At 42.1% G+C, this 25,301-nt stretch overlaps 2 protein-coding genes across 3 annotated transcripts in view, besides 2 other annotated features; both read left to right on the top strand.

Moving 5' to 3' along the window:
• Positions 1-25,301, top strand: part of CG32816 (uncharacterized protein) — a 154,151-nt gene that overhangs the window by 19,878 nt on the left and 108,972 nt on the right. Inside the window, exon 1 of one of the 2 annotated variants that reach the window (NM_001144668.2) lies at positions 22,598-22,811. The exons of the other annotated variant lie outside the window; for it this stretch is intronic. The gene's annotated coding sequence lies outside the window, so the exon portion shown is untranslated. Of the gene's footprint in view, positions 1-22,597; positions 22,812-25,301 lie in introns of those variants that run through there. 2 annotated transcript variants of the gene reach the window in all.
• Positions 13,317-13,370: a mobile genetic element.
• Positions 13,401-14,710, top strand: Pgcl (Pepsinogen C-like). Its single transcript, NM_080291.4, has one exon. It carries the CDS (start codon positions 13,440-13,442, stop codon positions 14,661-14,663), a length of 1,224 nt encoding a protein of 407 aa, NP_525030.1. The 5' UTR covers positions 13,401-13,439; the 3' UTR covers positions 14,664-14,710.
• Positions 16,249-22,375: a mobile genetic element.

The following is a 25,301-nucleotide window of genomic DNA, read 5'->3' as shown; positions in this document are numbered from 1 at the left end:
CCGATCGATCCAATCGCCTCCCAAATTCGTGGTCCCCTCTTTGCCATCTCTCATATTATGAAATTTCCTGCCTGACCGGAAATCACAGAAATGAGTTCGTTTTCCGGTCAGGCCCAATGAAAGGGGGAAATCTCTTGGTTTGCCAAATTGAAATGCAATAAAATGTACACTAGCAACGTTGGCAGAAGCAACAGCAACACAGCAAATATGCCGCACTTAAACATTGCATAAACAACAGAGATGCAGCGACAGAAACGGAGAAAAACGACGCTTTCCGTTAACATCAATCTTGCAGGACAGCCTTAAGGTTCAACCAGATACACTCACTCCGAAATGTGTAGATACACGCACTCCGAAGTGTGTGTACACTTAATAAGATTTAATATACTTTACTACTTAATATATTTCAAAAGAATTACATTTGGTTGCTGGAGTAACTAGTAAATGCAATTTCTGGCTTCAATTGAATTGGAATGGAATTTTTCTTCCAAGTCATTAATTAGCAACCAACAAATAAACTGTAGCATTCCAATTGCAGTATGTGGGTGCATCAGTGCATCAGAGGTGCCAGCCTAGTAAAATGACCGGACTACAATTCTGTTCTTTTATTGGTTTAAATCGCATCCGACACACACAAGTGCACAAGTGCAGCAGCCCAGGCCGAAAAAGCAGAATAAAAAGGGGAACATGGCATCTTGGGGCCAAGATAAAGTTGGCAGGAAGCGCCAACTTGCGCCAATCTTTTAAACGTGTTATTAGTGTTTCGGTATATTTATTTATTATCATTTTTGCTACAAAACATTCAACAATATTTGCTGTCTGTGTCTGTGAAGTAGAGAGATGACAAGCACAAAAAGGGCAGGAACGCGCAGATATGCGTATAGAAATTGCATATCAAAGGTATACGTTTTTTCGATACTCCCTCACATAGAGCTTGGGTCTAAAATTAAGCTTAAAACTTAACATTTTGCCACGCTTTTGTCATAGCAAAGTCCGCTAGTTCCATACTAAACTTGCAATCGCTTTGAAGTAAGCTTAAATACGAAATACCCCAAGCCAAATACCTGCTACCGCAACACCACCGTCTTCTTCCTCTTCGATCAGATGCTCAATCAAGCCTTTTGATTACTTAACTTGCCCTCTGATTGCTGCTGACTAAAAAATACCACATTGGTGACATAACTGAGCTGAAAGTTGCCGTCAATGAGTTTTACATTTTAAAGTGCAAGTGGTGAACTTGAATTGGACCATCGGGAATTGAAATAGCAGGTTGGATTCCCGAGTTCAAGATCATTGACCGCGCACCCAGTACACATCAAACGGAGGCGACCCACGGGTTTCGGAACAATTAGTTTAATTACGCCGCGAGTGGGTTAGTCTGGGGAGCAGAATGGGGAGAGGTATCGCGAAGACCTAAACATGGCCAATTTTCGGTCATGAGGTGACAGCGATGCGACATGATGAAGAGCTTCAACTTCTGATGTCTCAGCTGCTGTCAAACTGGAGTTCCTTCGAACAGTTGAAGGCAGATTGCTAGGACTGGAATTTGCAAATATAGAGTTAACGAACTTAAAATTGGTTATAGCTCGTTATAGCTCTAAACAAATTAACACTGGCAAGCCCTTTAAGATAAGTTGGGGCCAACAACGAATTAGCCTTGTTAATTACATTTTGAATCCATTTGGCTTGAATTGGAATAAACACACTTTTTATGGATTTAATTCCAGTAATTAGCGTTAAGCCAACGAATAGCTTTAAATCATTCTTCTTTATATCTACATTTGCCCCTATAGGGCGTAAAATACGTTAGACGGCCTAATAGCTTGATACCATGTTCCACTGCAACTCGGCGTTGCTCTGGGTAATAAAATTTCTGTAATTGATAAGTGGTGCGCTATTATCTCAGCCGCATCTGTAAGATGGAAGGAGTAGTATTCGCTCGCGAAACTCATCATCAATTGGGCAATTTCAGACGGGGTGCAACTTGTTAGCACACGGGTCCCGCATGTGGCGACGTCATCTCAGCCGTCAGCCAAGTCAAGCTGTCATCTCCATTACCAACTCGAGCTCCATCACCCCCTCCAGCCCATCACCATCTGCAACTCCATCTCCATCTAGAGATCCCGATCCCGATCCCTCTTGGCATCCTCGTCTCTATATCATTAGTTGTAATTGATCCTGTGTGATCTTTTGATTTTGCGTCAACGCAGAGGTTTTGCATATGGACAGGGACGATTCCAAACACCAGCAGCGACAGCAACATCCACAGCAGCACCATCAACGGGTTTTGAGTTGTTTATGCACTGACAAAAAGAACTAGTCACCAACTTCTTATTTGCAGAACACAAATATTGAACTGTTCTTCTACTCTATAAAGAATGTGATCGTGTTCATTTAATATATTTAACAAATTAAAACCAATTCTAGCAAGTTTTCTTTAAGTGTGCGCCTCTTTTTGAGCATCCTGGGATTTTACTCTGCCCCTCATTAAGAGGATCGTCATCGCTGTCGTATTTGCTCGACTGCCAGCAAATTAAAAAAAAGGAAGAGCAAAACAGAAGAAACCGTCTGATGAAAAATATATGAAAAATTGAAAAAGTGGTCCATATTAGAACAAGTCAATGTATGGTATCTTTTTCTTCAAAAACTTTCGTATCTCGCAACACATTTTCTTGCAAATATCGCTACCAATGAGTAATACATGGTGGCAAAACTTGGCACTCGAAGTTACTTTAAATGCGGCCCACGTCGTGTTGCGTGTGCATCTCAAGATCTGGACGTCTCTTCCCCTCACAAGCTCCCAAAGTCGCAGAAAACCCCCATTGCTCCATACCCGCTGTGCATTTATGCTGGTGCCCGTAATTGCCCAAAGACAAGGAATATGGGACTCGAAAAGCCAGGAGTTGCTGGGTTTCGGGTCCATGGCATTATTATTTAAATAGTTACTGCGGGCGAATAATTCAGTAAGTGGAGTCGTTGGTGTTTCACAGGGACAGTCTGTATATAAATAATTTCGAGTAACCAAAAGAGGACAAAGCAACTATTTAATTTGCATTTGATCTGAATATTTGCGTCCTGGCCGTTTGGGGCCCTTTAATGTTATAATTTATGGGCTGCAAGTGCAATGAAATGGGGTTTTTTCAAATCGAACAATCTTCTCCGAAAAAAAAAACCCATCAGGCCCCATGGGGAGCATTTAGTGTCATTTGGCTAATGGCTTTTAAATTGGTTCGATCGATTCCAACCAACTTCTTCGATTTCTGCAAATTCGACTCGAAATGAAATTGTCCTCCAGCGGCGATTGTTTAATTTGCCTCATTACCATAATGGCCAATATGATGAAGTCTTTGTTTCAGGTCTTTCAGGGTTTTTAAAGGGTCGACTGCGCGATTTATTAAGTCTTTCTTGTATAGCGTCGGTTACTCATTATACACTTGTCCTTATTGGAGAATAGTTCATTCAAGTTTCTATTGTTTGGTAAATCGTTTCTTATTTTTACGTAACATACACAAGCCGTTTTCCTTTGAGGTGTCTCTCCACAAAAGTCTACCTCTCACATCACCTTGCCATCAAGATCTCGTCAATTGAAGCTACCGTTTCCATTTAGATCTTCTGTTGGTGGGTAAGGCTTTTCAGAGTACGAAATAAGGGGATGTTGCGAGATGGCTAATCTGAAGCGCCGTTAGGCAGTCCGTCCAAAAACTTGATGACCAGGGCCTCCACCCTGTTCTCTTGCCTTCCTGAATCGTCGATATTGGTTATTTTTCTGAGGTAGGCGTAACAAAGTCAAATAAAAGAAACGGTACATTCGTGGCCAACAAGAATCAGAGGATGGCGCTCTTCTTTTCGTAAGTAAATGACTGGCATCGAGATGAGCTATCCACAGCGGAATCAGTAAATTTGCGGCAGCACGCGTTCCCTTTAATATGAAAAATTGATGAACAGCGCACAGAGAACAACAAATGCCACAACTATATTTAATCATACATACTAGGGGGCTTGAACGAATTTATTGTACAATAAGAACTCATTTAATCTTTATTTAAATGAAGTTATTATATCACATTGTAGTTAGCTAACCAAGATAAAATATATTGTTTAGGTACCCCTTTTAAAATGTCATGTTTCATACCCCATGTCCAAAGACGGCAAAATTTATTTCCGTGATACAGCTGGAGCTGATGAGACCCAGGGAGCCATAAAGCAGCCAAAAACCCTAAAAACCAGACAAAGCCCGCGGAATCTGCTGCTCCCGTTGATGGTGTTGATTGTGCGCCAGTCAAGTGTAAGTTGCACATTAGTCAAAAAGAAAGAAAAATACAAACAAATACAAAAAGCAGGCGATAAAAATAAACAGGTCCTCGAAATGTGCGGGAAAAAGAGTACAAATGAAAAAGAGAACTTAAGCGGCTTAGGTCCGCGAACTCCATGAATGAATCCCATCGAAACCCGATTGCCAACTGAAACTGGTATCGCAGCTCAGCCAGGAGACTTGCCAACTGTCCAAGAAGTCCATTCACCACGTGATCTTCGTTGAATACATTTCGTTTAGTTTTTGGGCTTTAACACCTTCAAACTTGTCAGAAAACGGCCTTTACCAACGGCCTCTAAACTAAATCGCCATCCGGAATAATAGCCGATCATAGGAATCCAACATGAAATAGACCACATGTTGGCCATCGTCGAGAGCTTGTTAGGCCAACTGCAAAAAAGCAGCTAAGCCTAGAACCCTGTTACGTAAAAATTATTGTAAAGTAGAGTAAACTGAGTTCCCCTTGGCCGCTGTGAATGCTCCATTCCTGTTTTAATTATAAGGAACGAGGGCCGAAAGACCTGTCTGTGTGTCTGCACTCGCCGTTTCGATCCGTTTTCAGATCGCTCTTTAATCCACTTGTTCAAACGCTGTTGATATTCATATGCTTTGTCAGTTGATTCGCTAATATGACGTCTGATGCGGCTGCGAAAATTTGCACTTTTGACTTGGGCGCACCGGACTTTTAATTTGGGTCCCGTGGACCAAGCCACTGAGTCCGCAAAATAAATAAAGCCTGAATAATGGGCTAAGCTACCTCAGCAGCAGCATTCCATCTCTTATCCCTCACCTTTCTTTTGGGATCTCTCATTTGGGATCTTCCCCTTCAAAAGTCACTCATTAAACACAATTTTGGCCAGGTAGTGTGTTTGATTTGGACGCGATTTGCTGGCGTTGCACGTGTTGCGAAGGAAGTGGCTTCATATTTCAGCCCATCCTGCAATCTTCCATGATGTGTTCGCTCGCTCATCAGAGATAATAATGTGCCATTAAATGCACAGATAAAAACTCAGCGTAAGATCTAATTGGAAAAATCAGCGCATATAAATGTAAATCTATTCAATATTCTTCTTATTCTTTAGCTCTAAAGAAAAAAATTAACGTACTAAATGGCTGGTGCATAGGTCATTTGACCTATTCCACTTTTATATTGAAAAAAAAACAGGAATAAAGGTGTAATGATTCGTTTATGACATGTATTTTTTCGGTGTACAAATAGCGGTCCACTCATTCACTAGAACATTAACATGTTGCGTTTTTTCCAGAAATCGCATGGCTTTTGCTTTACTGTTTATTGTTTACTCATGAATATATTGGGTGACCCCTTGGGTACTACTCGTGTTTTCTAAAAGCGCCATTTAATAGAAGGCTCACTTCATTAGGCATTCAGACCTTTTAATTATGTGAGTATTCTAAAAGAATTTTAATTTGGACTCGGCGGAGTTGATTGTGCAATTTATTGTCAGCAAACAATTGCGAGAGTAAAATGATGAATGCTCCGCAGCCACGCACAGCTCTTCGGATGGGATCTGCGAGTTGGAGCTGGAGCAGTGGATTCTATGGCGCATTATGCACCCAAATTAATTTATGTTCACTGCTTAAGCTGGTGCGATCAACACCAGCAGGACACACTGTACCTCAGGGGTTATACAAATAATTATGCTCCAGCGCCTTTTTTCAAGAAACATTTCATTCAGCTAGTAACAGTCCTTTTTAATTATTACATCCATATTCGAGCACAATAATGTAATTGCCATAAACTTGCCTATAATTATTTGGATGCCTCTTATGTCTTATAAGAAAGCTAAGCAAATCGATTTCCTCCATCTCCCTGTCATTGTCCGTTTAGTGCTGCACTTCTCACAGGGTATCCTTGGGGTCTGTATATCAACCCGACTTATTCTGGATACCCGTCTGGTTCACACCGCAATTTGTGCCGGACTCCTCGACCTCCTCTGTTTGTTTGTTTGTTTCCGCGGCTGCTCCCGATGCTCTTCTATTCAGAGGCCCGATCTCGATCCCGATCCCGGATCCTATGCCAAGGCTCCTGGTGCTGCTGCAATTACGCGCTGCACTTTGATTCACAGCTCCTCCTGATCCCCACTTAAAACTTTTCTCCCCTGCCACACAATTCAAAATGTTCGTGCTTAAGCGCTATTAAGTGGCAAAAATCGCACGCGCATCAAGCATACAGACAGACTTTAAAATGGAGCTGGGCCTTCGGTCCGGCGATGGGTTTTCGGATGTGCTTTTAGTATGGGGGTACAGAGAAATAAATAATACAGTACAATACATCAACTCCAAAAGTTAGAAACTACTTATCACAATATAAGGAAATGTGAGACCTGTGTACAAACTTATCCGAGTATAGAAATATCTTTTAGCTTTAGATCGTATTCCCAAGCAGCCATATTTTTCTCTCAGTGCCTTATCCAGTAGAAAAGGGGCAATCTGTCGACGTGGCCACGCGCATGCCCAATGACCAGTAAATGAAGACTTGCGTATTCTGGCCGAATGTGGTGGCCGCCTGCGTGTTGCTTATAATTAAAAAAACATGCCCGAGAAGCCCAAGAAATCGGGCATTTCGGTGGGAGATTGGCTACGCTGCAATACACCAAATCAACTTATTTGCCTTTCCATTGAAATAATTAGTTCAAAGTTAAATATTGACTGCCCAGCCGGGGTCCCCGGTCGCAAAAAAAGCGCCCAGCCGATTTCGATCCCATACACATTGAATCTTTGAGCCTTATCGCATTTAGGAGCGGAATTAATCGATTTGCGGGTGCGAAAACATTGGTGCGGCTTTAATTGATACGAGTCCAGCACGACACCATCGGGGACCTTTGGGGAAAACCAGAAGGAGAGCTCTCGCCTTGATTGGGTTGAACTGACGTCAAACTATCGTTCATCGATCAATTTCAGCATACACATAGGAAATAAAGATGAAAAAGCGAGCTTCAAGAAAAGCTCAAACTCATGTCATTTAATAGGTCTAATCATTGAAAATTGGCTAGTCAAAGTAACAAGATTATTCGATTAAACATGCAAATTTACAATTAAATTTTGATGTAAACAAGAAAGCAGAGTTTATTTGATTAATGGGGGTTAATAGATAGGACACCACTGCCTGCGCAACAGGACTGGTACAACGAATCCAAGGAGCACAGTTTGTGTGGTCCTGCGGCAAGGACTTCGAGGAACAGCAGGATATGCGCAAGCAACAATGCCCGGTCATGAATTGCATAAATGGCCGGTGTCGACGAACAACTCAATTAACTGGCCCGGCCGAAAATGCATAAGTACGCAATTGTGATGACCCAAGGAAGTGCACTGTCGGGGTTTCCGGCCAGAAGAATACAAACCATTTTTATACACATAAAGTGTTCGAAAGAAAGGAAAAAAAATTGAATTGTTAACGAGGGAGGAAATAATGATTAGTCCGAACTTGGAGCTGAAACTTTATTGAGCTGAGCTGATTCTTTGGCCTCTGGACGGATGTCCGGTCCAGAAGCCAGTGACCAGACATCTAAACTTGCCCTAAAAAATAGATATACCTTCGAATTCATAGTTTATAGGTCAACAATTGTTGCAATTGTTTTAAATTGCTGTTTGGCCTAGCTGATTGATTTTCTTTTTTTATGGCAAAGTAAGTAGTGAGCAGTAGTGAAACTTTTTGTATTCAAATTAAAATTTCCTTCTTTGCACAACCCAAACGTAACTTCCATTCGATCCCCTGTAGTTTGTGGTCACTAAACTGAAATGAAAACTGCGCCTCTGCTCGGCTGGCCCATAAAAATAAACTCGCATTTTTAATCGGCAGTCCGGTTTACTACGCAGCTTCTTCGGTTCCTTAGTTTACGTGAACTGATTTATGAAGGGAGTTGCACTGGTCGTCAGATACTCATAAAAATTTGTCAATTTAATTGAACTTACAATTTTAGAATTTTTGAGCTCACTTTAATGGCCAGTTTGTTCATTGTCGTCATTGCTGCTCAGCTTTAGAATTTTTATTGCGATTGGAATTGACGTTGCGGAGACATTTTACAATGGCACATTGCACAAAAAAGGAAGGAAAAACAGTAACTCAGCTGGTCGAGGTAATATGAAAATACTGTTGATGGCATCAAGTAATTAAAGGCGAGGACATATTGTGGGAAATAACTTAATCTTTACTGTTGCCCAGCGCAGACGTTAAAGAAATTAAAAAAAACCAATTAGTTAGCTGATATAAAATGGTTTGATGTACATATATGTATACTACGTACATTTGCGTACTCCTAAGAGCATTCTCAAACACGTTTTTAATAATCAAGCTGATCATATTGTTGCCTTATCGATGTCGGCTCCTCGTTTTTTAGCTTAACGCAATGCCGCTTTGAAAATGAAATTTTGTCGGGGCATTTTTTTAACGTTCATTTACAAGACTAAACGATCACTTATGCGCCAAATGCCCAATCATTTCCACTCACAATTATCCGCACATTGTTGCCATTACTCAAGAGGCTTTTCAATTTGGTCATCCATTAGTTTTTATTGATTTTTGTGCAACATTTTTCTAATTTGCAGTCCCAAAACGAACTAAAGACGGGCAGCGCCAGTGGCGAAAAATGAGAATCAAGGCATGATCTTGACCAACCTCGGTGGCACATATCAACAGCCTGGGTGGTCCACATCTACAGGACCAGCCATCATCTTCCAAGTGAAGTGCTCCGAACACTCGCCTCAAAAATCAACTCAACTCACTGGCATGTAAAGTAAATGGGCGCGTTTTATGCAAAAAGAAAACGATCCACATGCGAGACGAGAGGAAAACCAAAATGTGAAAAAAGAGCAAAAAAATAAGGCAAATATCCGATGCTGAGACTTTGAACACACTTTGTGCAACTTTGGGTTCCTTCATTCGAAATCGCGCACATCCCAGCTTAAAGTCCATCTCAGTTGTATGGTATGGGAAACAGTAGAAAAAACCTAGCCGTTTTTAGAGGCACTTTTAGCCTTGACTGAAGAGGTTGTTATGATTTGAATGGAAACTTTGTATATATGTACCAATGCGCTGCATATCTGTATGAAGCTTACATAATTCATTGTTTCAAAACCAAACTTAGTATACCCTTTGTGAGGGTAAGAAACAAATTGAAAAAACAAGTTCATCGAGATCGTGGCCGCAAACTTAGCCCAGTGATGGCTATCGATCAACGCCCGGTTCGCTCTGAGAGTCCCAGCAGATCTTGGAGCCCAAGTCCCTTTGAATGCAATGAATGGGATTGCGGAATATAATCCCTCGCTGATCTGCGCGACCAGCCAAAAAACAGTGAAAGAGACGCGCGCGCACTAATAAAAAGCAATTAGTAACTATCAGCACTGGTATTAGCCCTCTGCATTTTCGGGTCCGACTCGCAATGTGGGTCAGGCAGCAAACATTTCATTAGGTATCGATCCACAGAAGCACAAACATAGCTATGTACACAGAAAAGAAAACATATTAACTCATTTTGCATTTGCAATCTTCACCTTATTCGGCACTTCAATAGTACGAATATTTGTTGCATCATTCAAATGATCAAATGTCCTATCACTGAACTTTGTAGCGGTGTATGAGAAAAACGTGAAAATGCTATTGCAGCATTTTCTTTGTCGAAGGATTCTGTGCGCGGTGGGTCCTTGTTCCTAAGCCCTTAATTAGTCGATCTCTCAGCCGATACATATCGTTTGAGCATGGCGCGTGTCCCTTTTTTCTGTGGCTTCTTTACCAATTAGTAGCTGCTCTTCCTAACAACCGCTCCCGTATCTACGGTCCTCAAGGGTTAAGAGTTGTGAACTGCTGCGGTAGGTGAAAGTCGTAAGATTCCGGGGACATTAGATGTGCTCGTAAAATGTTCCGTGCTAGTTGCCTGGTGGATCAAAATCAGTATCCTTCTAGAACCCAGGATCTGTAGTTATTTAAGAAGTTAACAAAACTAAAAAGGAAGTCCCGATAGTATCTCGTTAGCGAAAGTTATGACTTGCTTGAGGAATTTAAAAATTTCCCTGAGGGTCATTTTAGGCCTGCGTGTGTTCCTTATCAGTGAAAACTAATTTTTATAGATATGGCTAGGGACGTAACTAATGGTTAGGATGACTCACAAGGAAGCTGTTCTTGGGTAAAATTGAAGTTCCCTTTTTACAAATCCCTTGTTCCAACCACTTGCATGTCGTGTTGGAAGCATTTCCGCCTCCCAAAGAAACCCAGCTTGTAACCTCCCCAGCAATTCATAACCCAAACACAAGTCATTGGGCAAAGCAAATAAAATTATCTTGTTACAAATTATGCCCCCAAAACTTCTGAGGATTGAAGGCGGGATACCGAGCCCGAGAATCGCGAATTCCGAACTCAAAGGATCACGAGAGCAGACGCTAAATAGATTATGTCAAATGATCAAAATCACATAATAAATTCACTTGGAGAATGAAGTGGAGCCGCGGGCTGCGGAATAAACGCATCCAAAATCAAACAAGCCAGGGCGTTGCACCTGGGGGCGTGGTCATAGCCCCCAAAAGCCCCCTCTAAACCCTCTAAGCCCACTGCACTACACTCTTTAATACGATTTTACATGGAATGATTGCGGCAAGCCTCCAAATTGCCTGGCATCGATTATTGTTTTGCATGTGGCCGACACTGCAGCCGATATGGGTTCCCCATTCCATTCCCCACACAATCCCCACTTTAACCCCCTTTTGCCAACGGCGCTTTAATGCTTCATGTTCGATCTTCCCGAAGAACGAATCCGAAAACTGATAACGCACCACAGAAACAGAACCACCTCGAAAACTCCAAGGAGGTGCGGAAGTTTTAGCGAAAACAATAAAATATTGATCCGACTGCACAATAAATTCAAAGCCTAAGTACAAAGGAACTCGTGGGTTAAGAATCGGAAATCGGAGGAGTCTCTCACACTTTGCGTGCAAAAATCGATCAGGCGAAATGAAATTGAAGTTAAAACGCAGCGCCCGAGGTCCGAGGGCGATACAGCATGCCCAAGATATTTATCTCCAGCTCTCAGACAACGAAACAAAAAATCTGCACCTACTCTATAGATACATAACTGGATAGAAATTCCGGCAATTCGTTTCTTTAAAATATATTTTATGCTAAATGGTCCAGTTTTTAAAATTGAGAGTCATTATATAATTTGATTTCTGCCTCAATAATACTGCTATTTCGGGAGGGCAAAAAACAGAGAAAACAATGTGCTACAAGTATTTGAAAACCGTAGTACATGTCTGCAGATTCGGAAATGCCTCGCTTGGAACTGTGCTTAAACCACTTTTCTTTTAGTGTAACCAAAGTTCACAGCGGGCCAATGACTTTCACGAGCTTCTCCAGTCGGCATTTGCGTGTGAAAATCCTTTGAAATGGGATAGGCCTTATAGGCCTCAGAAAAATATCTAAGAAGAAGTCATTGTTCGGTTGACACATTTGGGCAAAGCGAAATCAATTTGCGAATGGTTCAGTGAATTTGTGATCGCCCCCGCTGCAAGTAGCAAAGTGTAAAAAATTCATTTGCCTTGCCATACAAACTCATCATCGGTTTTTTCTTTTCCCTTCGATGCAGTGTGCGGTGCCTTTCGTTACGGGTGATAAATTTTGAATTTGTTTGACTTCAGCACCCACACCAAAGGATCGCTGGATTTATATACGGTCGCAGCTGAAGCAATAGTATAGAGATTATTATTATTGGATCGGGCGAGCACTATCAGGAAATATCACTATTCCTTCATATATGTTTGGACAGCATTGTTTTTGAGATTATTATAATAAAAAACGTTAACTTTAGTACTTTTTTTTGTGCCGCCCATGTACATGGAAGCGAGCGATTGGTAGCGCAACTAATTCCAATTGACACTGCTGCACGGGAGAAGACCGGGTTCATCACGGCCCATTGTGTGTCGGGCAACATAAGGTCATGGCCAATCAAGTGTCTGGCACCTACGGATACAAATTCACGCCGATATCCTCTACATTTTCCTTGACCTTTGTCCTCTGCCATAAAGGTATCTGTGCATACATTTAGTACAATAACTTTTTGTCTTACGCCTGACTTTCTTCGTACATTCTGTGTACGTCGTGGTGGGTCTATTTTTAAGAGCTAGAACTACGAACCCCGGTCCATAAATATTCTCACACCTTTAAGTGGAACCTGACGTCTCCATTAGAAATTGACAGCCAGTCGAAATACCATTTCCCTAGGCAGGTTCCACAGCGAATTCGTTAAGCTGGAAGTGTTTTGCATTTGAATATGGTGTTGTCTACGAGTATTAAAAAAATGTTTAAAGATGACTATAAATTACAATTCCTCCTATGAATTCCTCAACATTATATTTTCTTGACCATTTTGCGAATTGGGGAATTGTATGTCGGTATTCAAGGAAAACAATATTTATCATAATTTCTTGGAATTTTTAATTAAGGATTAACAAGAAGTAATTTTTTTTAGTGATAAGTACACATAAATCATTAGTTGATAACAAGTAGATATAACAGTTAAGGCAAGTTATCGCAGTGAGCAATTCAAATGGTGAAATACATAATTATGAAGGTTTGCTTGGAGTCAGTCATAGCAAGCCGAAACTAAATTGTATTTACTATTTTAGGTAACTTTGCAATTGCAATATTACATAAACCTTAGCCTGTCTAGCTGAGACGGAGGTACACACAAAATTATTTGATTGATTGTTGTTGTACAATCGCCGGAATCACACACACTACACTGCTATCGTTATCGGTAAGCTTACCTTTCATCCCAGTTGGACTCAGTGTAAAAAGGTATATTGTATCTGTTAAAAGGTATGAATAATCTAAAAAGCATTGTGTTGTCCCACAAAGTCTATACATTAAGGCATTGAAAAGTATTGGAACTAGGCTAATTCTAAAAATTAATGGGTATAGGAATCTAACTTCGAAAGTTTTAATATCAATGATCAATAAATGTATTAAAGAAGATTTTCTCAAAGGAAATATTTTTTGGCAGAGTAAGGGGTATCGAAGGGCCGAGACACTCGACTATAGCGTTTCCTTTTGGGTTTTTATAAGAACCCCATTAGATAGTAAAATCACAGTCAGTCGTGTTCGTCGGTTGTTATAGGGAACATGCCAAGATTTCAAATAAAGAGTTTGGTCTTTCTGGCCGGACTTATAGTTTTGGTTGGGGAGGCTAATTCCACCCTACGCCGAATACCCATTCAAAAGTCGCCAAACTTTAAGCGCAGCCACAAAAATATTGTGGCAGAAAGGGATTTTGTTCAGCAGAAATACAATCGCCAATACACCGCTAATGGGTATCCCATGGAGCACCTGTCCAACTACGATAACTTTCAGTATTATGGAAATATAAGCATTGGAACCCCCGGCCAGGACTTTTTGGTACAATTCGACACCGGTTCCTCAAACCTTTGGGTTCCGGGAAGCTCGTGTATCAGCACAGCGTGTCAGGATCACCAGGTCTTCTACAAAAATAAATCCAGTACCTATGTGGCCAATGGAACGGCCTTTTCCATAACCTATGGAACTGGCAGTGTTTCTGGTTATCTATCCGTGGATTGTGTAGGCTTTGCTGGCTTGACGATACAAAGTCAGACATTCGGTGAGGTAACTACCGAGCAGGGAACAAATTTCGTAGATGCATACTTCGACGGAATACTGGGCATGGGATTCCCCTCTTTGGCCGTGGACGGAGTTACCCCGACGTTTCAGAACATGATGCAGCAGGGACTCGTTCAAAGCCCAGTGTTTTCATTTTTTCTGAGGGATAACGGCAGTGTAACTTTTTACGGAGGTGAACTTATTTTGGGCGGCTCGGATCCCTCGCTTTACAGCGGTTCCCTCACCTATGTGAATGTCGTTCAGGCCGCATATTGGAAATTCCAAACGGATTATATCAAAGTCGGTAGTACTTCCATTAGCACCTTTGCCCAAGCAATTGCGGATACTGGAACATCTCTGATTATAGCTCCCCAGGCGCAATATGATCAGATTTCTCAATTGTTTAATGCTAATTCGGAGGGACTTTTCGAATGCAGTTCCACTTCCTACCCGGATCTAATAATCAACATTAATGGCGTGGACTTTAAAATCCCAGCCAAATATTATATCATCGAGGAAGAAGATTTCTGTTCGCTGGCCATTCAATCTATAAACCAAGACTTTTGGATTATGGGAGATGTATTTTTGGGTCGTATTTATACCGAATTCGATGTGGGCAATCAAAGGCTGGGATTCGCACCGGTAAACTCAGCAGTTGGCTTAAGGAAAGCGGTTCTGTGGCGGATCTTCACTTTATTGCTGGCTTGTGGAATGTGGAAGCTGAAAAATTAGTTACATTTTCCAAATTAAAATAAAAATCAAGACTATTTTATAAATCTAACCATCCCTAGACCAATCGACTTGAAATGTACAAAAGAAATGGAAATATATCTATATTTACAACCGAAAATGCTGTTTGCTTGTGAATCATGACTCTTTTGGCGATCTGTAACGCATAGGGAATTAGTTAACCCAAGATCCATAACTTACTCAATTGAGTTGCAATTGAGCTGGGCAACAGCAAAAGATTCTTTTGGTCAAAGCACTGTTTTTTAGCTCCATTCGAGGACCATTTATCGGAAATTGTGCGGACCTAATTGGTCTGTTGTGTGATTTATTGTGAAAAAAATACTCCGGGTTCTGTAAAAACAACTCCTTCCGAAATTGGAACTCAAAGTGAAGTGGAACCCAATGAGCGTATTATTTATGTGATGTTATTTTTTGTGCTTTAACTAAGGATTAGGACTCGCATCTCCCACACGAAACGCAGCCGGTGGTCGATTCCCATATAGATCACGATCAAATACACTGGGAAAACATTGATATACAAATATCCACAAGTAGAGTGTCTCTATTATATACTAATTATATAATTATACTAATTCAATTTTAATTGAACATATTTGTGCTAATATTATTTTCATCACATTTGAGCTTTTAATTTAATATCCATAGTTAGCCCTTTTTGCCAAAGTGTATCCCAAGATAAGTCTCTAATGAGCCACATCAGACTTATAATTTATTGACCCAACCATTGCATCATTGGTCGAAGCTCATCAAATAACAATAAAATATTTGTTGCAATTGCGATCGGGGATCAGATCGGTTTCTTGTTATTGCAGGACCACCGGAATGTGACCCCCAGAAAAGGGAACCAAAAGAAAGGTGAAGAGCAATTCGAATCCCAAAGAGGAGGCAATCTGTCTCATTAGCCGCAAAAGCCCAGCCTGATTTATAGCTTGATCGGCCGTACGATCCTTGTTGTCTTGCTGTTGTTAGTCGGCCAGATAAATCACATTAAAATATTTAAGCAGCGCAATCGGAATCCTCGGCCAGGCTGTTCGGCTGACAAATCTCTTAACGAAATCAGTTAACAACTTAACTAATGATAATCAATACGCTTTTAAACAGCTAAAAGGGCTTGCATATCGTAAGCCGACCGATAATACAGCAAAAAGCCGTAGGAGAGGACACGGTGAATAATCTTTGAAAACCGTTTTGTCGATTCGCCACATCTGCAAATAGTTGAGGCGCCCAATATAAAATGTTAGTATGTATTTTTATATTCAAGTATTTATCAAATTATTAAGTTATGTCAATCTAAGTCATTTAGTATATACCAAAACCAAAATGTATATATTGGATTAAAAAAACATATAATGAAGTCAGTTTTAAATAGTATGTAGTAGATACTAAGCCTAAGACGTTCAGTATGCCAAATGCATAATTGACGTTTATAATCTCTTTTTATGCAGTTAGTAATGAAATATAAAATATGGAAATTATTTATGTTCTCAACTTAAATTGTCTTATCCGAAAAAAATTATCATTACTTAAGAGAACACCTCATCTAAATAAATAATCAAACGATAATTGCTGTTTATAAATAAAACCGCCAGTGTTACTGTTAATTTTCATTTATTGGTTAAGTTCAGACACTTAATATTAATTATTTCGACACCGATGCGTACGTTTTCTCGCAGATCAAAATTGTGACTGACTTCAGCTTTGGCTGTAATCACGCCATACGATTAGTCTAGCATAAGACGTAAACAAGTTACAGTTAGAAGGGAGTTAGAAGTTTGGAAAAGTACTGGGCAAGCTCGCGGACAATTACAGCGGTGCGATGCTTACATTGATTCCGCTGATAAGCTCCGATGAAGCTGCAGACAAATAAGAATGTAAATAAAGATAAAGGGTGACTTGTTCGCGTATACAGGGTGTCTCGTTCCCAAACATACCGGCCCCCCTGAACGGTTGTTCAGCAGAGAGGCAGTACAGCGATTTTGGCAATTGGGCGTTTGTATAATCCGTGAGCAGTCTTCACTGTAACGACTCGGACCTTGTTGTCGATTCCTGCGTGCACTGCTGTGATGCGGCCAAGAATCCATTTAGAGGGCGGTAGATTGGGCTCCTTGAGTACTACCAGTGTGTCGATCTTCAGATTCTCGGTTTCCAGATGCCACTTTGTCCGCTCATGAAGAGATGTCAGGTATTCCATATGCCACCTTTTCCAAAAGCCTTGAACCATGGCTTGCAGCTGATTCCACCTCTCCAATCGATTGACTTGCATATCCAGACGACAGGGTTCAGGCAATGCAGTATACGGAGCTCCAGTCAAAAAATGAGCAGGCGTCAGTGGATCCAAAGAATTATCCCCAGTTGGGCACAGCGGGCGTGAATTCAGGATAGCTTCAATTTGGGTCAGGACAGTAGAGAGCTCCTCAAACGTTAAAGCCTTTGATCCAAGTATTCGTTTCATATGGAGTTTAATTGAGCGAACTCCAGCTTCCCACATCCCTCCAAAATGTGGAGCAGACGGGGGTATAAAGTGCCAAGAAATCCCTTCATTGGCAAAGAATCCTGCTAGTTCCTCATCTTTGGCTTGTTGAATGGCCAGACGTCTCATGTCATCCAAAGTTTTCTTGCCTCCATGAAATGTTGTTCCATTATCCGAATACAGGTCAGTAGGCTTCGCTCGGCGGGCAATGAATCGTTGAAAGGCTGCGATGAAAGCCTGTGTAGTTAGCTCACTAACAACCTCGATGTGAAGTGCCTTTGTAGTGAGACACACGAAAATAGAAAACCATGCCTTTCCGATGCGTGGAGTTCTTCCCTTTGATTCCTTGATTGCGATCGGTCCAGCGTAGTCCAGCCCTGTGTGTTGAAAGCAGCGGCTAGCTTGAACTCGAGGAATTGGTAGCTCTCCCATGATCTGGTTGCTTGTGCCCTTTCGTTGAAGAAAACAGGATTTGCATTGGAAGACTGCCTTTCTGACGAGATTGCGGGCTCCCAGAATCCAGTACTGCTGACGAAGATTGGTGAACGTTGCATCAACTCCAGTGTGCAGATAGGAGACATGAAAATGTCGAACCAGGAGTCCAGCTAGTGGTGTATCTTTAGGTATCAGAATCGGGTGCTTGGCGTTATAGTTGAGTGTAGATTGCTCGATTCTCCCACCGACTCGCATTACTCCATAATCATCCAGAAACGGAGAAAACCGGATAAGATGCGATTTAGCGTTAAGCTGGCGTCGATTCTCTAGCTGCTCATATTCTCTGGCAAAGGATTTTTGTTGCACATGTCGAATAAGTCGGCGCTGTGCGTCCAGCAACTCTTCAGACGTAAGGAATGGTGCCGAATTCCTATGATGGGATCGAAGAGTGTGAATAAAGCGATGACAGTAGCTAGATACCCTTATAAGACGCGTCCAGGTTGAGAATTTGTGGATGAGTAACTCGTGTATACTTTCATCAGGAAAGTTATGTAGAGTCGTGGGCTTTATGGCTCGTTCTTCGGTGTTGACATCGAAACTTGAAGATACGCTGAACTTGCTTGTAGAAGGTGGCCACTCAGAGGTGGGTGTGGCCAGCCAAGACGGACCTTTCCACCACAGTCGATGCTCCAGAAGCTTTGACGGATGAAGTCCTCGGGAAGCACAATCTGCAGGATTGTCTTCCGTGCGAACATGGTTCCAGCAGCTACGGGGAAAGTCGCTCAATATCTCAGAAGTTCGGTTGCAGACGTAGGTGTTCCACCGTCGAGGGGGAGCTGAAAGCCAGTGTAGCACAATTTCTGAATCTGTCCAGCAGCTCGTGCTGAAAAGAGGAATTGTTAGTGATGTTTTGACAATAGAAAGCAATCGAGATAGAAGTAACGCAGCGTTTAGCTCCAAACGTGGAATTGATACGGGCTTGATCGGGGCCACCCGTGTTTTGGCGGCAACCAGAGTTACTTGAAAGCTGCATCCAACTGCAACTCGAGCGTAAACTACCGCACCGTAGGCGTGCGAGGATGCGTCGGCGAATCCGTGTAGTTGAACATCTCGAAATGGTGACGCAATATACCGTGGTACTTGGCATTGCGTAAGTGCTGGCAAATCCTCTACTAAGGCTCTCCAGCGCGTACGTAGACTTTCAGGTATGGGGTCGTCCCACTGCAGGACACTTGTCCAGCTTTCTTGGAAGATTAGCTTGAGTAGAACTGTGACCGGCGCTACCAGTCCAAGCGGATCATAAATTCTTGATAGCTGAGACAAGAGTTCTCTTTTCGTCGGAGAAATGGTCGCATCGCATCCCTTTAGGTTGAGATACAGGACGTCCTTCCCAGGGTTCCATTGGATACCAAGAACTTTGACAGGTGAATCCGCAGCTGATTTGTTGAGGAGCTGGATAGGTTCAAAACATCTATCTTCCTCTGGTAATGATTTCAGAAGACGCCAACTATTAGAACTCCATTTGCGTAGCTTGAATTTTCCCTTATCCAAGAGGGCTATAAGCTCGTCCTTGAGAATCATAAGCTCCTCGAATGTGTTGGCGCCTGTCGGGATATCGTCCACATAGGCATCGTGCAGAAGAGCGTGAGCTGCTGCAGGGTATTCATGGCCATGATCGTCGGCAAGTTGCTTTAGAACTCGAACAGCCAGAAATGGTGACGGTGCCAATCCGTAGGTAACCGTCAGCAGGCGAAAATGAAGCAGAGGTTCATTCTCAGTCGTGCGCCAAACAATGCGCTGAAAATTGGTGTGTGGCTTAAAGACTTTAATGCCTCGAAACATCTTTTCGACATCTGCACATAAAACATATTGGTGCTGCCGGAAGCGTAGACAAACGCCAAAAAGATCGCGTTGAATCGGTGGACCAATATGTAGTCTGTCATTGAGCGATACTCCAGAGCTGTCTTTTCCTGATCCATCAAAAACTACACGACATTTGGTAGTCAGACTGTCCAGTTTGATGACAGCGTGGTGCGGCAAATAGAAGCAGGTGTCTGGGGACTCTTCAACCTGAGCCGAGGTCAGTTTTTCCATATGTCCACGTTGCAAGTAGTCGTCCAGGAAAGCTTCGTACTGCTGCTTCAATTCTGGATACCGACGAAATTTGCGTTCCAGCGAGAAGAAGCGATTGATGGCCTGTGGCAAGGTCGAATCAATAGGCGGTGCCTTTTCCTTGAAGGGATACTCGACGACGTACACCCCGTCCGTCGAGCGCTTGTGTGTGGCAGCAAAATGACGCTCTGTGGGATCGCTGGCGTCCAGGAGAGCCTGGTTAGGCTGAATGCTGTCCATCTCCATGAATGAACGAACCATCGTGTCTAGGTCCGCGTGATGAGTAACCGCAGAAGTAGGGTGATCATCGAATGCAGAGTAAGAGCCTGCAAGAATCCAACCAAATACAGTATTGAGAGCGATAGGAAAGTCGTTACCAAAGTGTTTCCGATCTCCTGTGTATAGAGACCAAAGTTGATCCGATCCAACAATGACATCGATTGCTCCAGGTGTGCAGAACGTTGGGTCTGCCAAAGGAAGCTCGCAGATTTGCCTCCACGTAGAGGATGAGGTGTCAATAACTTGGGCAGGAAGTGATGACGTCAGCGAGGTGAGAATGAACGAGACCAATTCGACAGTTTGGCCCGAATGACGAGAGCGCAGCTTGATATGTGCGCGTCCTCGGGTAACGCCCGCGCTGTTGGCGGCGAGACCGAGAATAGAAATCCGTGCGTGCGTTCGACGCACGCCTATTCGCTGAACAAATGATTCCGATGCCAAGGTTATTGTAGATCCAGTGTCCAGGAGCAGCCTGCAGGTTGTAGTGTTTCCCCAGGCGTCGATGACGTCAGCAAGGATGGTTGGCAACAGAGTCTGAGAACCAGCCGCCGGAATATTCTCCAGAGTATGATGCGTAAAGTTGTTTTCCGCGGGAGTCTCGCTTCCCAAGCGATGACCTTCTCGAGCTAGCGGTTGATTGTGGCCAATTGTAGATCCCGCATGTGAGACTGCTGGTCGATCGCGGCTGTCAACACTTGCTGTGTCAATGTTGTTGCCATTTTGAATTGGCTGCGACGAGCCATGAACCAAAGTATGATGCTTGCGGCGGCAGATCCGACAAGTATGCCTCGATGTACAGTTGCCCACCATATGAGCCGGGCTGAGGCAATTGAAACAGAGCTTTCTTGATTTGAGGAAGTCTCGGCGAGATGCAATGTCGAGTGCGATGAATTGAGGACACTTAAACAGTTGGTGATTCTGCTGGCACGATGTGCACTTCGGCTCTTCCCGTCTTGGATGCGTGTCTGCGTGGTGCGTGGTAGCTGCGCGTCGAGCTTGGGTTGATCGAGTTAATTCAAAAGCCTCCAACGTATCGCAGCGTGATGTGAGAAATTTCAAGAATCGGTTGATGGTCACACCTTTTTCCTCGGATTCTGCGCACTGAGCCCAGGCTTGGCGGGTATCGCTATCTAATTTTGAAAGTAGAATGAAAATTAGCCAGGGATCCCTCTCTTCGCAATTAAGAGCTCGTAGACCACGAATAACTTCGTCTGCACCATCGGCAATTTTCCGCACTGTGCCGATATTTGAATTTATAGCACTCGGAAGGCTCATGAAACTGTTTAAGAACGATCGAATAATTAGCGATTGTTTGTTATATCGCTGTTCCAGCCGCTCCCATGCTTCCCGATAGTTGTCATTAGTAACTGGAATATGTTTAACTAATGCAAGCGCGTCTCCGGCAAGGTACGATTTTAAATAATGAAATCGTTGGCAATCCGTCAGGCTCGAATTGGAAGCAATCGATCCAATAAACATGTCCGAAAAATGTTTCCAGTCCTCATAATTTCCAGAAAAAGTCGGAAGTTTAATTCTCTCGAACTGAAAATCGACATGACTTCTCTGGGGTGTGCCTGCGGCTTGAACTGTGGCATCAATACTGTTTGAGGTGACATCCCGTCTCAACTCCTCCAAAGTATTGCTGAGAATAGCGTGTGTAGCATAATGTTTGTCCTCATATGCGTCAAAATCCTCGTCAGGGTTCTCCCAATCGGCTTCCGATTTAAATGCATACAGCTCTTCCGAGAGCCGTACGAACCGCAAATAATTTTCCTGTAGTTGCGCCAGGCGGACAACTATTGTTTGCACTGAGTGAATGTCATCAACAAATTTTAAGGCATTATTATGCGCACGAGTAATTTGGCCTTTGCAGAAGCCCCGTTGTTGAATCACACTCCGCATGGTGGTCGAAAGAAGGGAACGATTCTACACGATGTAGGAATCTATAGATTATCGTTTGCCAAAAGGCCAATAATCAAAATCAAATGCCCGAACGAAACGCACTTCCGGTTATCCGGCTCGAAGGACCAATTTTTATGTTTATAAATAAAACCGCCAGTGTTACTGTTAATTTTCATTTATTGGTTAAGTTCAGACACTTAATATTAATTATTTCGACACCGATGCGTACGTTTTCTCGCAGATCAAAATTGTGACTGACTTCAGCTTTGGCTGTAATCACGCCATACGATTAGTCTAGCATAAGACGTAAACAAGTTACAGTTAGAAGGGAGTTAGAAGTTTGGAAAAGTACTGGGCAAGCTCGCGGACAATTACAGCGGTGCGATGCTTACATTGATTCCGCTGATAAGCTCCGATGAAGCTGCAGACAAATAAGAATGTAAATAAAGATAAAGGGTGACTTGTTCGCGTATACAGGGTGTCTCGTTCCCAAACAATTGCGTTAGCGCACTACCCCTGTTCCTCACGTATTACGTAACATAGTGGTGTTGTATGGCAAGCCTTACGTATACATATATGAAAGTGTACATACGGAATGTTAAAATCACACTGTTATTATTGTCGGACCTCTCGCACTTGATCACATTGCTTTTGTCGCACCAAAAAGCAACCTGCGCTTTTTTTCATTTCATTATGTCCTTTTCTTTGTAGAGACATTAGTATTTATTGGCGAAGTGCGCGTCGGTTGTGTTTTTCCGTGCGGGACTGAACTTTTTTAAAATCAATAGAAATAATTGTCTCTTTCTGAAGAAATATATTTGTTTAACTATTTTTGGACTTAATGAAATGCACATACTAACCGAAATACATATTTCTCGGCCATAAGTGTGCTAGCTTTGCAAAATCAAGAAATGTATATACACATTGTACATGTATGTATGCCTGTATGTATAAAGTCTCCAAGTCCAGCACTTGCGTTTGCCGCGCTTCTCGCACCTGATCACATAGCATTGATCCGGAATACAAGCGGCGCTGGGTTTGTTTTTTTCGCGGATCGAAATCATTTAAAATCAATTAAAATCAGAGTCCTAATAAAGTGCTTTCCGCAATCAAACTAACATTTTGCTTTGCGCGTTTCCCTGTCTTTATTCTTGTTTCCCGCTTTTGTGCGTCTGTTTAATTTCTGAAAAAATGCAAATTAAATGTAAATAAAATGCAAATAAGATTTGCAACTATTTGCACAATAGCGTTTAATCGTTTCCGCTCATTTTATACGTACTACGTATAACATCGATCTGAACTTTTTTTTTGGTGCAAATTTGTGTAAAAGTACAGTGTGAAAACTATTTCTTGACAAACTGTACATGTTTGTTCATATACATATGTATGATTTTTTTTTATATTTTATTTTTATTTTTTATATTTTTTTGAAATTCGACAGCAAGATGTTTTTAGTCGTTGCAGACATACATACATATACATAAACGCAAGTTTATTTTCAAACAACAATTAATTTGAATTTAAATAAGAAATGTAGTGGTAAGTGAATGGTGAACTTATTTGTTTTTTCCCCAAAAACATTTGAGACTGGGAGCAGATCCACGCGAACTAGTTTAGCGGCATGCTGCCGGACGACCTAAGTGATTATACTTCATGAATTATTGTAAAGCAGCGAACACATGGCGGATATTATCATCAGATATTATTTATCTTAATCTGCTGCATCGCTGCATCGGTCCGAGCTTAATTGCAAAAGGGGGAAAAGCTGCTACGCTGCCCTGCCACGCATGCGGCACACTTTTGCGCCCGAAAACTGTGTAATTTGTAGCAATTTGGGTTTAAAGCCAAGTGCAACTGGCGAAGTAGAGGGAATATATATGTATGTACATATCGAGCATGCGTACATATACATATGATAACAACCAACGGGGAAACTGGGTCAAAGTTTTAAAGTCAGCTTTTTGGAGATCGCTTGGTCATAAATGAAATTAACGACGATCCCTGTGATCGTCCGCTCCCAGTTTTAAATTCGGTCTCTGGTGTGGTGGCACAATAAAAATTTAGTTTAATGAAAGTGTTTTCGGTTGCTGCGGTATTTTGATGGCTTGATTGCCTTCGCTGGATTATGATGTATTCCAAAGCTGCACGGGAAGAAATTAAAGAGTGGGCAAAAGCAGTTATAATAACTATTTTATTGGCAAAAGTGACCTTATAAATACTGTACACATTTAAAGAATGTTTTTGCTTAACTTACAGATTCGTTGATCGAATCAGCAGATCATTTGAATGACTTGAATGTGCTTTAAAGTACGCTTAAATTAAATTAAAGATTCAGTTAAGTAAAGCTTGGGTCAACGGCATCCTGGTATTGAAACAAATATATAATAATTACTAATTAAAAATGATACCGGGGCATCCTGACCGACAGTAGCAGGAGGACATAAGCTCAACAGGATGTAGGTTACATGGAAAGTTTATCAATTAAAAACCTTTACCCGGATCAAAAGCCGAGCTAAGTCCAAAGTCCTTTCCGAATGGCAACACGCCCATTTAATCGGTCCTTGTTAACTGGAATCAGCAACCGGGCACCTCAATGGCTTCCCATTCGGCCAAGTGACTTAATTAGCATGCCAAAAGGAGCTACACGAGATTCCCCGACTGATCGAATCAATCAAAAATACTAAAAAAAAAAAAATCAACGGAAAAGAAACCGATGCCTCCAAACGCTACAATGTACTGCCCGAAACTTTCTTTCCACTTGGCTGATGGGAAAGTCTGGCCGCAGCAACTTGCTAAAAGAGCAAGAGCGGTAATAACTGAAACAACTGGTGATGGATATGAAGGTGGCACCCAGCTTCACGAGCGAGCTAATTGAAATATTCTTAATCAGATCTCCCCACCGTAAGCCATCTTATGATGAGGACCCGCGATGCATTTAATCCGCAATTACCAAGCAAGCAAGCGATCGAGCCAGTGGCCACGGTTCAATTTAGCGTAACTAAAAATAAATCCCAATCCCAAAGATCTCCGGCAAGTGTGCGCCTTGTTAAAAGGGCCCTAGTCCGTTGCAGGTTCGCACTGAGTCCTTTGCGCTTAACAAGGTGGGCGCGACTGCGCTGGCTGAAAGCCCAAACCTCACAAAAAGTTCATTTTAGTTTTTTAATCACACAGAAAAAAAAAAATATAGCTTAACAAAGTCGTGCTTATGAAAAAGTCGGAAATGCTTAAGGGCGGTCCAACCATTTGTTCCATGGTATATAAACTATTGCCTATGCGAATTTAAAAGTTGTTTTATGATTATCTCTTACCAATTACTTTGATCTGCTAGTAGCAACTTTTTTCTCTGCAGCCAGACAGGAGAGTTCTTGCTTTTTGGTTTTTGGAAGTATACGCGCCACGTTGTTCAGATTAAAGAGCTGCCG

This window comes from Drosophila melanogaster, chromosome X (assembly GCF_000001215.4).
Source record: "Drosophila melanogaster chromosome X".
Taxonomy (NCBI): Eukaryota; Metazoa; Arthropoda; class Insecta; order Diptera; family Drosophilidae; genus Drosophila; species Drosophila melanogaster.
This window is presented reverse-complemented; position numbering and strand designations above follow the sequence as displayed.

What these genes read in the sequence shown, in the direction of transcription:
- Pgcl (NM_080291.4), top strand. Translation starts at nt 13,440, where the DNA reads ATGCCAAGATTTCAAATAAAGAGTTTGGTCTTTCTGGCCGGACTTATA.